The sequence below is a fragment of the Wyeomyia smithii genome, chromosome 2 (assembly GCF_029784165.1).
Source record: "Wyeomyia smithii strain HCP4-BCI-WySm-NY-G18 chromosome 2, ASM2978416v1, whole genome shotgun sequence".
Lineage (NCBI taxonomy): Eukaryota > Metazoa > Arthropoda > Insecta > Diptera > Culicidae > Wyeomyia > Wyeomyia smithii.
The window spans coordinates 163,477,626-163,493,196 of record NC_073695.1 but is presented as its reverse complement, the minus strand read 5'-3'; the positions used below and the strand labels follow the sequence as shown (position 1 = coordinate 163,493,196).

General features: G+C 37.7%; 1 protein-coding gene across 1 annotated transcript in view; it reads right to left on the bottom strand.

Moving 5' to 3' along the window:
- Window positions 1-15,571, bottom strand: part of LOC129723049 (voltage-gated potassium channel subunit beta-2) — a 138,929-nt gene that overhangs the window by 40,226 nt on the left and 83,132 nt on the right. The window contains exon 5 of the mRNA XM_055676998.1: window positions 12,851-13,035. Within this exon, the coding sequence (XP_055532973.1) occupies window positions 12,851-13,035 (185 nt within the window). The remainder of the gene's footprint in view (window positions 1-12,850; window positions 13,036-15,571) is intronic.

Here is a 15,571-nt window from a genome sequence, read left to right as displayed (position 1 = left end):
ACATTTGGGAAACTTAATATGGCTTATGAGTCATAACATGCAAAAGATAGAAACATGAACTCTTCGGCAAAGTTTCTTGTTTTCAGATCACCTCAAACTTTGCTGAAGACACCATGCGTCTATCTCAATCTGATAAAAAGGTAAATTTTCTATTTCACTTTTAGGTGGATTGATCACCAATTTATCAATATCAAAAGACGAGTTTTTTGAGTTCAAAATAATTAATTTGACAATTTATGTTATTTGACAATTTTTTTTTTAACTGAGCCAAGTACATTTTCTATTAATTCTAGATTAGCAGGGAAAGGAGGGAGGCACATTTTTTTCTCGCGGCCGACGACGAGCTAGTGGGGACTTAAGGTGAGAGGAGGGAAGTTACAATTTTAATTTTAACTATTTTAATTTACAGAATGTATTCATTTGTACGTGGCAAAGCAGTGATGTTCTATTTGAGCAGTTTTGGTCTGAGGTGTCTGCGTAAACATGAAGATGCCGAGTTTTCGTTTTAGTGTCTCCAGCATGGTGTATCAGCTCTTTCAGCTTGTAACGGGAATTGTAATTCAACATATAGATAACAAAGTTTCAAATTTTAATGCCAGCATTTTTATAAACCCGTATAGCTGTGTCATGTACTGGAGATCACCGCTTCCCAAAATGTCTCTAACGGGTACGTTCGGTTGTTTTCCTCGGACCTAACACCACAGTATTCGGTACACGACCAAACAGCATGCTCGATGTCATGGTAGCCATTGCCACAAACGCAGGGATTACTGTCTACAAGCCCTATACGAAAGAGGTGCGTGTTTAATGTATAGTGGTTGGACATAAGTCTGGGCATCACGCGAATGAAGTCCCGACTGACATCCAACCCCTTGAACCATGCTTTCGTCGATACCTTAGGAAAAATGGAATGTAGCCACCGTCCCAGTTCATCTGAATTCCATGATAATTGCCAACTATTGAGTGTTTTCTGACGCAAAAGGCTACAAAATTCATTATAAGCAATTGGTCTATTATAAATATCGCCATCAATCACACCCACCTTAACCAAAGAGTCAGCCCTTTCATTGCCTGGGATGGAACAATGAGAAGGAACCCACGCTAAGGTAACCTGATAGTTTTTATCTGTTAAAGCACTTAAAAACCGACGTATTTTCCCTAGGAAATACGGGGTGTGCGTCACAGTCTAAATCGATCGCAGAGCCTCAATGGCACTGAGATTGTCTGTGAAGATGAAAGTAGTGGTCTATGGGCAGAGTTTCGATGATCCCAAGAGAGTACTAAAAATGCGACATTGGAGTATCCGCGTTTTTTCATTTCATTAAGCTCTTCATCTGCCTGTCCAGTACCTCATACCTTCGAAGCAGATTAACAGAGCCGTATTTTCGGTAGTCTTTATACGCCGAGGACCTTTGCGCGTACAGTTCAGAGCACTCTTTGTCCCACCATTTAATAGGAGGACGCCGTCTAATCGTTACCCCGGGTATCGGTTTCGTCTGAGCTTACGTCGCGGTGTCGATGATTAAGCCAAAAAGGAGCGCGGATTCTTCCTCCGGAGGAAGTTCCTCGTAGAATTCGATGGATTCCGCAATAATCGTCTCATAAGACTTCCAATCAATATTACGTGTAAGGTCGTATGAAATATTGATTGGACCCGGGGGAGTTGAACCATTAGCAATTGAGACGATTGGAAGATGATCACTACCGTGGGAATCATTGATTACTTTCCACTGGCAATCTAACGTTAGTGATGTCGAGGAAAGGGATAGGTCAAGCACGTTTTCACGTGCTGGAGGATTAGGTGTGTCGCTTCCCCAGTATTCAAAAGTGTCATATTGAAGTCGTCGATCAAGTTGCAAATTAAAGAAGATCGGTTGTCGTCCTACAGCGACCCCCATAGCGAACAGTGGGAGTTAAAATCTCCCAATATCAAAAAAGGCGCGGGAAGTAACTCTGCTATATTAGTAAGTTGCCTCTGTTCAATCCGCGCGGATGGAGGGATATATAACGAAGCAACGCATCGGTATTTTCCATTCATGCTCGTTTGAATGGCAACGACTTCAATATTCGAGAACGAGGGGAGGTCTTAAAAAAAGAAGAGCACTTTTTGATACCTAAGAGTACCCCTCCATCGTGTGAGTCTCGATCTCGACGAATTATGTTGAAATCGTGGAAATTGAGTTGATCGTTTGAATTGAGAAAGGTTTCACAGAGCGCCAGAGGGGCCAAGTTGCTGCTAGTTGCTTCAAAAAAATATTCACTGTAGAGAGAAGGGCAAGAAGAATATTTTGAAGGGAATCTGGTATGTTGAATGTTTTAAATATCCAATCCACAGTATCAGAGAATTTTATGAACCTAATTTCTTTTCTATTTTCTGATCGAGAAATGGGTACACGAGAGGTTTTTGGTGCCCTAGGAAGCGGTGGGTACTCCTGGTTTGAATTGAAATTAAACCCGGGAGGTAAATGCTTCGGTTTTTCTTCACCGCTTCCTTTTTGTGTTGGCTTATTGGCCAGTCCGCTAAGGGTTATCTTACGACCTTTGTGAGAAAAATTAGGAGTGTTAATAATTCTTCTTTTACTAGATCCTTCTATCATGGCATAAGAACACCCTTCGATGGGATCGTCAGATATACCCTCATGTTTCCTGTCGAGGGTGGCTCAGCCCTCTTAATTTCTGCAAAAAACGCTTTGATTGTTCCTTGAGGGAACGCTTAATTTTTTTCTCGCGCTGTTCATACGCGGGACATGCCGAGCTCCCTCGCAATATAGACACTTTTCAGTATCCTTACTGCAAGCGGTCTCAGCATGATTGCCTCCGCACTTGCTGCAGCGTGCCTTATTGCAGCAGTAGGTGGCTGTATGACCTAACTGCTTGCAGTTTTGGTAATGCATGACCCGCGGTACAAACAGGCGTACAGGCAGACAAACCCTGCCCAAAGAGATGTAACTCGGCAGTGCGGATCCGGCGAATGTTATCCGGAAGGAATCCGAAGGGAGGAATTTCTTCTTCCCTTCTTCGATGGATACTGAATGCAATTGCTTGCATTCAAGTATCTTTACATTTTGAATCAGGGGGTTCTTAAAACAGCCAACCCCGTGACGCAAAATGTCATCAACAGTGAGATTCCCCTCGGAAACCACACCGTCGATTTCAACGTCCTTGGCAGGGATGTACACGCAGTACTCTCTCGTGAGGTGCTCGTAGCTAGCAATTGCGTTTGCTTGCTTCAAGCTACTCACGACAACTCTAACCTTTGTAAATTCGATTACGTCCGAAAACTGTTTTGCCAGGTCCTTGCCAATTTGAATTATGTTAAGAGGCTTCTTTATAGGCCTAAAGAAAACTACGAACGGACCTTTCGCGGCATCTGGGTATGCTTTTCGCCGGTACCCTTGATACAGGGCTAGATAAAGGGGATGGTAGAGGGGAATTGATGGGGGAGATTTCAATATCCTCCCCATTTGTTTCCACATTTAGGAAAAGTTCTACCTGCATGTTGTCCATTTTTGCGGGAGCGTTATGCTCTACCGCTCACAAGCAATAAATATCCGAATATATGGGGGATAAAATAATTGGTATTGAATAAAAACAAACAATTTTTCAAGCTAAGATTGATCAAATGAAAAAAAGACAACATATTGGGGCCGAAAAATAATAATAAATTATTATTCGAAAAGGCAAAATTATTATCTACAACTTTGCCGAAGACAAACCGTCACACCGATCAAACAAACCGTTTTGGCTCTAAAAATATTTATAATCATCAATACCTTCTCAAAATATCATTTTTAATAGCTTCTCAAAAATGAGTCGTGTTCCAATAAATTAAACCAATAGCACAAAATGGCATATTTTGTCTATAGAAACGTCTATGCAAAGTTTCAGGCAAACCAAAAATGACAATTTAAAAAAAAAATAATAGAACTGGGCCATTCTTTGTGGAACTGCTCTGTAGTTAACAGTTGAATCACTATCTAATTTATCGAATGAAAACGGCAATATGAAACACTGTGCAATGGTTGAGTTTCCAACATAAACTATATCCAGAATAATGTTATTTTACACAAAGTTGTGTAAAAGTACTGAAATATTGAACCTAAATAGAAAATCAGTTCACCCCGAATTTTTTTTAAATGAAATATTATATGATGATGAAATCGGGTGGAAACGGCGATATAATCGGGGACAGACAAAATCGGGGAGTGATATAATCGGGTGATTACTGTAGTAACTCCTGAGGCATTCCGTCCCGAACGCTCGACGAAAACAGACGCATAAAGTGATTGTCTCGCTATAAAATTGCTACTGTGTGGAAGAGGTCGAAAAAAGCATTGCTTACTCGGTCGTGTTTCAGAGAGTGCGAAGTGCGGTGTGGAGACAAACTGATAATCCGCAGTGAAGGTCATCCTGTTATTGTGCTACAGCTTTGTCGCTGCGAAGCTGCCCGTTCCAGCACCGAAAGACTCGGTGATTGTGCTATTGAAGACAACAAAGAAGAATAGATACGTGATTCTTTGCCACTGTACTGTTGTGGTAGTTTGAGCGCATTGGATGTGGATCCCTTAGCCCCCGATCCCCCGTCTCCAAACCCACCCGACCCTGTCCCTCCTGTTCACCCCCCCTCTGTCCCTGCTTTAGTCAATCCTCGTCCCAGGCTTTACCCAGACGGATCAACGGGTCCACTGGTCCTTTACATGAGGCCCAAACCAGGAGGAAAATCGCTGAACACATTACAAATCGCGAAAGATCTGACGTCACGATACAAGGCCGTGACAGAAATCGCAAAAGTCAGACCAAAAAAGCTCCGTGTAGTGATCTGGATCAGGCCAACGATATAGCTCGCTCCGAGCCCTTTACACGCGAGTATCGCGTGTATGTACCTGCACGAGACGTGGAGATCGACGGTGTGATACCCGATTCGAGTCTGACTGTTGAGTGTATTCTGGGAAGCGGCGTCGGCTGCTTCAAAAAATCCACTACCGAGGTGAAAGTATTGGATGTTAAGCAATTACGGTCCATGTCGCTCGTCTCCGGTAAAAAAGTATAGACTCCGTCAGACTCGTTTCGCGTTACGTTTGCCGGATCTGCACTTCCTAGCCACGTTTCGATCAACCAGGTTCGTATGCCTGTGCGTTTGTATGTGCCCCGTGTTATGAATTGCACTAATTGCAAGCAGTTAGGCCATACAGCTGCCTACTGCTGCAATAAGGCACGGTGTGGCAAGTGTGGGGAGACTCATGCGGAAGAATCTTGCAGTGTAAACGCTGAAAAGTGTATTCACTGCGGGGAAAATCTGGATGAGCTTTCCGCATGCCCGGTGTACATGCAACGCAGAGATAAAATCAAACGGTTTCTTGAGGAGTGCTCAAAGCATTCTTACACTGAGATTTTTAAGAAGACAGTGACCACTTCTACCATAACATCGAACCCCTTTGATCTGTTGTCTTCAGATGAAACCGACTCTGACGAACCACTAGAGGGAACTTCTTTTGCCTGTCTTGGGAAGTCTAGGAAGAGCAAAAATCTTTCCTCCCCTAAGCTTCCCAAGAAGGCCCTAAGGTTTCTCAAGATGGAATGAATAATACGAACAAATTTAAAAGTGCTGCGTAAAAGCCGAAGCAAACTCATCCTGGGCTTGCAAATTTAAAGTCCCAGAAGGAATTTCCAGCACTTCCTGGAACATCTAAAACAACAGTTGTTCCTTTTGCACATCCAGATAATCAAATAAACTCTGAATTGGTGAATTTTTCCAACATCGTTGACTGGATTTTCGAAAACTTCAATATACCTGATCCAATAAAAAATTTCCTCACAGTACTTCTCCCAACAGTTAGATTATTTTTGGAGCAGTTGACTGCCCAATGGCCCCTCCTTGCAGCAATTATGTCCTTCGATGCCTAATTCATCTGCGTATATGAAGGATTCTATCTCTGTCTTACAGTGGAATTGTAGAAGTATTTTACCAAAAATTGATTCACTTAAAGTTTTACACCGTATAAGTCGGATTGAAAATAAGACCAGCAATGTGCTGTCAAAATGCCTGCATTGATTGCGGAATTTTCATTTTCTTTCACTGACTTGAAACTTAATTTATTCCTACGCGAATTGTGTGATTTGTTTACGGATAGTATCCTACAAAATAAGTATTTGATTTCCAGTACCGAGCAACTCAAAAAAGACTATAATTTTCCATTTGCTTAACCCCGGTAGAGTTAAGCAAGAGTCATTTATGAGGCAAACAATCCGAGTTTAGTGTGCGTGACTGAGCTGTCAGAAAGCTCTATCGAGTATTTTGGCATCGATACTCATCGCGAGAAATGAGTACCAGTATCGATACTTTCTAAACGACGATTTTTGAAAAAAAATTGTAGGACTGATACCGATACCATCGAAGCATCGATAATCGATACTCCTTCAACCGATACTCCGATACCTGGTATTGAAGCTCATTGAAGTATCGCGATAACAAAGTATCGATACTTTTGTCAGTATCGCCCATCCCTACAAAGCAGACTCCAACCAGAGATGCCAGATGTTTCTGAAAAATGTCTACTTGAAAAACCGGAAAAATCGGCCTGAAATCTGAAAAAAATCTACGTGATTCAAAAAAAAAAAAAAAATTCGCTCGCACAGGCGGTAGTCTGTAAAAATCAGCACACATTTTGTGAAAATCTGCGAGAATATAAGAACACTTTGACAAAAATCTGCACGGAAAAACTGCAAATATCTGCGATTCATTAAAAATCTGCGCACGGACTCTAAAAATTTGCATTTTGCACACAAATCTGCACATTTGGTTACCCTATCTGTACCCTTGCGACTACAGATCTCTCCTTTACGAGGTGTTTGTTTATAGGTATGATTTATTTTGACGTTTCTCGTAGTGTAGTAACCAGGGGACTATTAACGACAACATTTTGCCTACCAATCATAAATTGATCACGGCGTTAAAATTTGCTTACTGTAATTTGCAAAATGCTTACAAAACCTATGTTATTCATTTAAAGTGCACATTGTACTGAAAACAAACGTTGAGTTCTTGTTTTTTCCATCTAAAACGATATATATTCGAGTATAAATCTACCGACAATTATGGGACGTTTACTCTATTTCATTTATTTTAGAGCAAACCAACCAAAAAGTGGGTACCAGAAACGCTGGTACCAGAATCAATGAGTGGTAGATGAAAAATGTATGAGTGGTAGATGGAAAATGTATGGAGCCACACGAGCCCCTTTTGGTAGCAACACAGGGTAGTTTGAAATGATCGATATACTAAGCAAAATGTATATTAAATAGAATTCAATAAAAAATATAATAAATTGGCTTCAGTAAAGTTGAAGATAATAATTTTGCCCTTCCAAAAAATATACACTGTAAAAACAGTTTCTTTTATTTTTTTTCAAAATTTTTACTTTATCATCTTATATTTTTTCAAGCTCCAATTTTCAGCTAACATAGTGTAGTTTTCGTAGAAAAAATAAAAGGTTTTAAAACTGGGTGAATGGGTTTTTTTGAGAGATTTAATTTATAATTATATTTTTGTGTTTTTTCTCACTTTTTGTCTTTCTTGTATTACGATGCACATTTTTTGGGAGAACAAGATTATTGTCTACAATTTTAATAAACTGGCTGGCTCAAATATTTTTATTATGTTCGAAAATTTGACTTATTTTTAGCCTTATTGCTTATAGGCTTTATAAAAAGAAATATTTTTTTTTTAAATGAGCTTTTTGAGATGTTTTTAATTTTTTTTTCTATATTTTATGTCAAAAAATTTTTTTTCACAGTACTTTCAGATTTTTGTTTTTCGGAAAGACACAACTTTGCCAAAGCCGTTACACTGCAGTCAGTGCACTGATCAATTGAAGGATCCTGGCTATAAATAGTTGTGCAATTATCAAAACGCTTTTTACATAAGCCCTTTTCACAAATTAGTTGTGATTGAAAAAACATTAACAACACAACATGGCAACTTCAGCCCATAGAAACTAGCAATACTCAGAGGGAAATGCGAAGAGAGTGTTGTGAGCCAAACGAACATGTCAAAATTTGAGCCAAACGAACAAGAAAGGTAACACATTGAAAGGTATTGCAATAAGGTTTAATAAAGAATATATTTATTTTTACACGTTTTTCATGTTTTATTGCTAAAACATGAATCGAGAATGCTCCAAAGTTGCTTCATCACAGTGACTTTTAACTGGTGGTTCACAAACCCTTTGTGTGGTCTACAGAATAATGATGAAAGTATATAAAATAAACATAAACATAAAATTTAACACCTTCACGGTTTTTGTGATGCACTTTATTATTTCCCAGGACTTCCAAGGGACGAAAGACCGTTTGGGGTTAGAGCCTCTTCAAAAGAAATCAATCAATCAAACCAGGACTTCCACCGTCACCATCAGTTATACGAGCCGAATAAAAAAGTTAGTGAACATTGCGCTTTGAGAAGAGATCTGGCACCTCTGATATGTAAAACCTAGTTGCCAAATCAGCGGTTTTTTCATCGCTTGTCTCTCCCTCTGATGATCTCTAATAGGAACATCTGTGTAAATTTTGATCTAGATAAAAAAATGGCCGATGACAATCGTTGCTTGTTTTTTTGTGTGGAATTGCCAAGGGGATGGCCGCCCTATCCAAACTCTACTCGTTGGACAGTAGGCAACATATCGGGGTTTTATTTAAAAATAAAGCCCCGAGGCGAGCGCCCATTGAAAGTTCCATATACTTTTCACTTTAGCCGGAAAGACTTTTCACTCATTCAACATAGAAAGAGATAGCATGTTGCCATCCCTCTGGGAATTGCACTCAGGGCTCAACATTTTCGAAACAAAACAATGAAACTGATTATTTCGCGCTGTCATTTCGATTCGAACAGGTTCATTTTCACTTGGTTCCTTTCGGTTGCTGGCATCGAATCACTTCTTTGGCTCTTTCCCGTCTATTGTTCATCGGATCGTTTCAAACAGCTAGCTGGCAAGATAGCATATCACCACCACTTTTCATACGCTTAAAATAGCATATGTCAGTGGGGCCCGCAAATCGTGGATCCGCTGCGATGTTAGCTGCGATGAAGCAAAGCAAATAAAATAGAGATGCCAGCTAGCTGGTTTCAAACGAAACTGATGACTATTTCAATTGACGGAGAGAGAGACTCTTTCATTTCCTTCAACGTCTAAACTGAAACTAGTGCCATATCGCGTCATTTGACGATAGTTTTCTAATATCGCAAGCCGCAGAGAAAACGGCAATGGCATCCAATAAATACGTCACGCAAGTTCCGATCAATATTTCGGTTTTTTTTCGCTGTTGATCACTGGCGCTGCGTAACCCCTTCGGATTGTGAAACTGGGTTTGATGTCCTCCGTTGCATACCGTAACGGTTTTCTTTTCTCCCTCTTCTATATATTTGCACGAAGTACTGTATGGAAGCCCCCTATCTCCGTTAGCGCTCATTTTCAATTGAGAATCGTCATGTGAGAGTGATGGTGATAATCTTCTCTTTCAATTGAAACGAATTTGTATCATTTTCTAGCGATCCAGTTGTCAAAACCAAAGCAAGAGCTTCCGAGTAATTTTCATTTGACTCACGAAGAGCTTTAGAATGATATAAAAGCTTTTCCGTTGAAAGCGACGGATCAAAGCGTCACTATAACCTGATAATTGTCAATTAAAAATGACTGTCAGGATCTGATTACACTTATCTGAAAATGAATCAGATAGAATTCAATGCCAGTATGGCTTGTGCGTGAAATGTAGTCAATCGATCAATTCAATCTCGATTAATTCGTTTATTATCATATCATTACTCAATATATCAGTGTAATTTATTTGTTACTTGCGCGACTCTTATAGTCCGAAAGCCGGTGTGATAAAGAAAACAGTGAAATCTTGGGATCTATTGTTCCGCAACGTGTGCGCAGAATAAGTACTAAGTTCTCGATCATTAATTCCAACATTGTTCATGGCAACTGGCCTAGTTACCAGATCGTAATACCGTAACACCAATATAATCGCTTCTACGATCACAATCTAAATTCAATGTTTTGCTTGTATGTTTACGTATTGAGCGAAATCGCACGAAATGACCTATGGTCGGATATTGACCATTTTAAATTTGAATGAAACTTTGCACACGTATGTGACTTAGCAAACTGAGCGTTTTTACAAATGAAGAAATTTTTTAGACCTATGAGTTATTTTCTGAAAGAGCGTATGCATTTTGACGTAGGTTTTATTCGAAGCATTGTAGCTCAGAAACTGTCTGAGAATGAGTTGTAGAGAATTGATAATAACTGATAAAGAAAAAAAATGGATTAAAAAATGGAAATAAACACTAAATTCAATTGAAAAAAAGGGTTGTTTTTTTTTTATTTTTGTTGTAAGAAACTTGAAGTTATAACGCAACTTTTAAAAAATAATCTAGGATGGAGAAATGAAAATCAATTTTTTTAATTATTAAATGAATATATCATTAGAAACATTTCAATTCTATCTTGAGAACCGTTCGTCCAATCGTCCTGTTGTCAAAGAATGAATTGTATATCAATGATCAGAAATTTCAATGGCCTTATAGTTTTTGCTGGAAAACCATTCACATATTAAGAAAACGTGTATTTAAAATTCAAAATTACTCGAAAGCCGATGCATTAAGAATGTTAATTATCAAGAGTTTTTTGATTTTAAATCACTGTCTGAAGCTTTTAAAATCATTAGAATGCAGTTTTTTTGAAAAATGTTCAAATAAGAAATTAAACCAAAATCCATCCATCAAAATTTGACTTTCATTCTCCATCCTGAACTGTTTTTCAAAAGTTGCGTGATAACTTCAAGTTTCTTTAAAAAAATCAAATCTGTTTTTTATTGAAATTTAGTGTTTATTTTTTATGAGGCATTATTAATTTTCTACAATTCACTCTCGGACAGTTTGTCTTTACAATCAACGGTTTCTGAGCCACAATGCTTTGAATAAAACCTACGCCAAAATGCCTACGCTCGTTTAGAAAATATTTCTTTGGCCTAAGAAACCTCTACGTCTGTGAGAAACGATCAAGCTAAATACGTGTGAAAAGTTCCATTCAAATTAAAAATGGTCAATATTCGACCATAGGTCATATCGAGCGATTTTGCTCAAAATGTTAGATTAAATTTTGCGTATTTCCAGGTCATTTGAGATGATTTTGCTCTATTATAATTATAACAAACTGGTTTTAAATTATTTTTTTTATTATATTGTGCATTGCACATCGAATATCCTTGTAAGCTTAGCAGGTAATATGGTTACGAAAAACCTAAAATGTTTCTTAGAACGCCAGAGCTGTAAGCAGTGAAACAATAGCCCAGAAGAAAAAAATAGTTATAATGGGACACCCGAAACAATGTTCAATTCTAAGAGATGGCGCTGCAGTGGTAGTGGTACTAAAATTGAAATTTCAACAAGCATTTTGCTTAATGACCGGAAAAACTGCTATTAGTTATTTTGTTTTTATATTATTCTAACTTTCTAGTACTTACTTTTACCACAGATAACAGACATCCAAGCTAGAACAAAAAACTCCCGAAATCGTGTGTAAGATTTCAAGCTTTTACTCGTTTGGAATGCTAACGACATCTTTCTGCAACTTGCGACTCTAACCAGTTTAGTGATGGCAGCGCTGGATTACAGTCAAAGCTGCCAGACGCATGAATATTATCATAGAGTCGCTGTTTTTGCAATGATATAACACTGATTTTGTAAGGTGGGTGTTATTTTTTCAAATCAACATTAAAACAAACATATTTATCGTAAATATAAGCTGGGAAGGGATAAAATTGTCGATTGTGTACAAATTACGACTGCTCGAAATTTCTACATTAAAAACCGCAACCCCTCTTATTGCGATAATATCGATAAAAGCTGTAAAACTATCGATTTTATTAAATCGTTGACTACTAAGTGTTCTTAGCGCCACCATACTGCGTGTTGCGACATGCTAAAAAACCGTTGAATCTTTTTACACATGAAGCGAAACTAGCTTGGATGTCTGTTATCTGTGCTTTCACTATATCCAATCTATTTTGACGTGGGACTACGTCTTTGTTTTCTATACTGGTATGCATACTGTAAAACTGCAAATGAAACTGGCAAATGTGCGTCAGATTTCATACGATAATAACAGCATAACCACATGATGGATAACAATAACCAATATGTTGTTGGATAGATAAAATGTTGAGCAATTTTGTAATACACTGGTGTCTTTTTTTACGCGAGTTATTTTATGCATTTTTTGAACGCGATAAATTTTTACAACAACGCGGATTATTTCTTTATTTCTAAATTTAGTATAGTTAAATCTAATCTTATCTTTCAAACGCGGCACAATCAACCGCGTAAAAAAAGACCCCAGTGTACGCTAGTTATCATTATTTTTTCATTGCAAAGCGGTAAAAATCGATAAAAAGTCTCAAGGATAAATTAACGCGAACAATGAACCAATCACATGCGAGCATTCCTAGCACAGACGACATTTTCTGAGGCGAAAAATCTCTGGGATCACGCCTTCCATCGCATGAGGAAGTAAAGCCGTTGGCGCCGGTCTGTTAATAAACGGGTCGTGAGTTAGGGACCTGGGTGTGGAGTCGCCTCCCTGGGCGTCGGTAATTGGCCACAACAGTGGCGGAAATAGACCGACGGAAAATAAGCGAGAATAAAAATATTATTCTGCTTTTTTTACAGCTCAAAACATTTCATTTTTTTCAAACTAAAACGCAAATTCGAGTTGATTTAATATTGTAAGGAATTGAACCTTGTCTCATGTATGCTTGAGGCACGTAATTTAAATAGTACTTATTTACTTACATCAGTTTTTGGTACGCCTCCGACTGAGATTGTGAGTACGTAGTTGAAAGTTCGCTTTCGGTTGAATCATGTCTATTTTGAACAAACTCAAAAGGTACCGTAGGGGTACTTTCTTGATATTCCAAATTTGAAGGTTTGTTCAATATGCCTACATTCATTGGTGAAAGTGGTTTTTGTTCCTCCTCCTAAAATTAAATAAGAGAAATCTTATCAAACAGATTTTTGAATCAGCATTCAAATTGAAATTGAAATATGGAAGACGTTTTACAACCGCTTCTGCAACGAAGATATATAACAATAAGTAAATGTACATATTTATGTATATTTTTAGACATATTTATAATTTTATGTAATATTATCATTTGTTTCTACCGGTGAGCAGTGATTTGCAAACATTCTTTTCAATTTATCTCAAATATAGCACCTGATGCATCCGATAGGCAGTTCTAGAGTAACTTTTCAGAAAGATTTAAGCTTTTTTTGTTTACTTGATTAATAAGTATCGTACTGCATCAAATTTCAAACACTTAAGCTACAATGTAACTTCTTGCACTAAAAACCACAAAAATGAGTTTCGTATCGTTCTCAAAGGTTTAATATGTTATTTATTTTATTTTGGTTGCAATTGAAATGTTAAGCTATTCACGGATTTCCGATTTTTTTTATATCATCTGACAGAGTGTAATTTTCTGAGTAAAACGTGATTTTTTGAAACTTTATATCATTATCCTTCAATTTTTAAATGAAGAATAAAAATTCACTCTAAATCGCTACGATAACAGTTGGTATATGGGCGAACTGTCATTGTAGCGATTTCGAGCAGTTTTAAATCGTGATTTAAAATGCGAAGGACAACGATAGAAATTTTTTTTAAATCACGTTTAGAAAATGCATATCTTTCAGATGATATAAAAAACTGATATAGCTAAACAACCCAATTGAACGCTATTCATATAGGCTTAAACATGTTTTGTACATAAAAATAAGGATAGCTTAGAATTCGGTGTTGATTCAAATTCCGAACACTTCAACGCTAACGGCTAAAACATAGATAGGTAGACCGTCTAAATACCGACTGTCACTTCTTTGAACGCCTGCCAATTTCCCTACTGAAGGTTTTTTAATATAGTTTTCTGCACTACTTTCCTTGATAAGTCGGGTGCCATCAATTTTCGAATACACTAACCTAATACACTCGCTTAAAAGACAAATAACTAGTGCATACAAGTATGCAGTAAATATCTCCTCCCCATTCATAAAATTATCACACACTTTATTTTATTGTAACAAGTTCAGTCGTGGTCAAAAAGTCGTCGAAACAAAAAAAACTGCGCGCCTGCAATGTACAATTCTTCAAACGAACGAGAAAATACAACGGTATCCACCATGCTTCCATGGCAGTAATCCGAAAGAGAGGTATCAGCCGTCCAACGGAGATAATGAATCAGAAAACGCTCCGCTAACTACACAACATGCTCGATTGCGACAAATCTGTCGCAGTGTCATCCTGTCGAAGATTTTTTCGGTTTATTGAGCTCCATGGTGATTTTTTAACCCTATAGCGCCCAAGACCACCTTCAGATGGACTTCAGTAGACTCACTAGCATTCTTAAATAAATATTTGAAAATGTTTATAAAGATTTATGGTGATTTGACCGAAGTCCGTCTAAAGGTGGGCTTGGACACTAGAGGGTTAAGTGATATTTGTTCATTACAGGCTATAGTTAAAAAGTTGGAATTTACTATACATTAATCAGGCAAATTTGTATGCAAAATTGTGTTGTAGGGATTTAAACCTACTAGTCAAACCAGGGGAAGTAAACTTACAACTAGCTTAATTGCTATCTAATTGGTTATAATGAGAGCTTATCGTAGCAATTGAGGATTGCAACGATTTTTGTCGAAAATTGTTAATAATTTTATTTGACATAGCTTCTAATGGTTCAACAACAGTAAGTTTATGTAATTCGAGTGTACCAAACCAAGGAGGACGCTTCAAAATCATTTTCAGAATTTTATTCTGAATCCTTTGAAGCGTTTTCTTCCTTGTTGAACAGCAACTTGACCAGATCGGTACAGCATAAAGCATTGCTGGTCTAAAAATTTCTTTGTAAATCAAAAGTTTGTTCTTTAAACAAAGTTGAGATTTCCTGTTAAAAAGAGGATATAAACATCTCGTATATTTGATGCACTTGGCTTGTATACTCCCAATGTGCTCTTTGAAAATAAGTTTTTTATCGTAAATTAGTCCCAAGTACTTAACCTTGTCAGACCAACTTAAATTAAATCCATTCATCTTGACAACGTGATTATTGTTTGGCTTGAGGAAAGAAGCCCTAGTTTTATGCGGAAAAAATACCATTTGAGTTTTAGAAGCATTGGGAGAGATTTTTCACTTTTGCAAGTAGGAAGAAAAAACATCTAAACTATTTTGCAATCGACTGCATATGACACGAAGACTTTTTCCTTTTACGGAAATGCTTGTATCATCGCAGAACAATGATTTTTTGCATCCTGGAGGCAAATCAGGAAGATCTGAAGTGAATATGTTGTACAGGACTGGACCTAAGACTGAACCTTGAGACACACCTGCTCTGACAGGAAATCGATCAGATTTTGAATTCTGATAGACAACCTGCAGAGTTCGTACAGTAAGATAATTTTTTAAAATTTTGATTAGGAAAATTGGAAAATGAAAAGTTTGCAATTTCGCAATCAAAA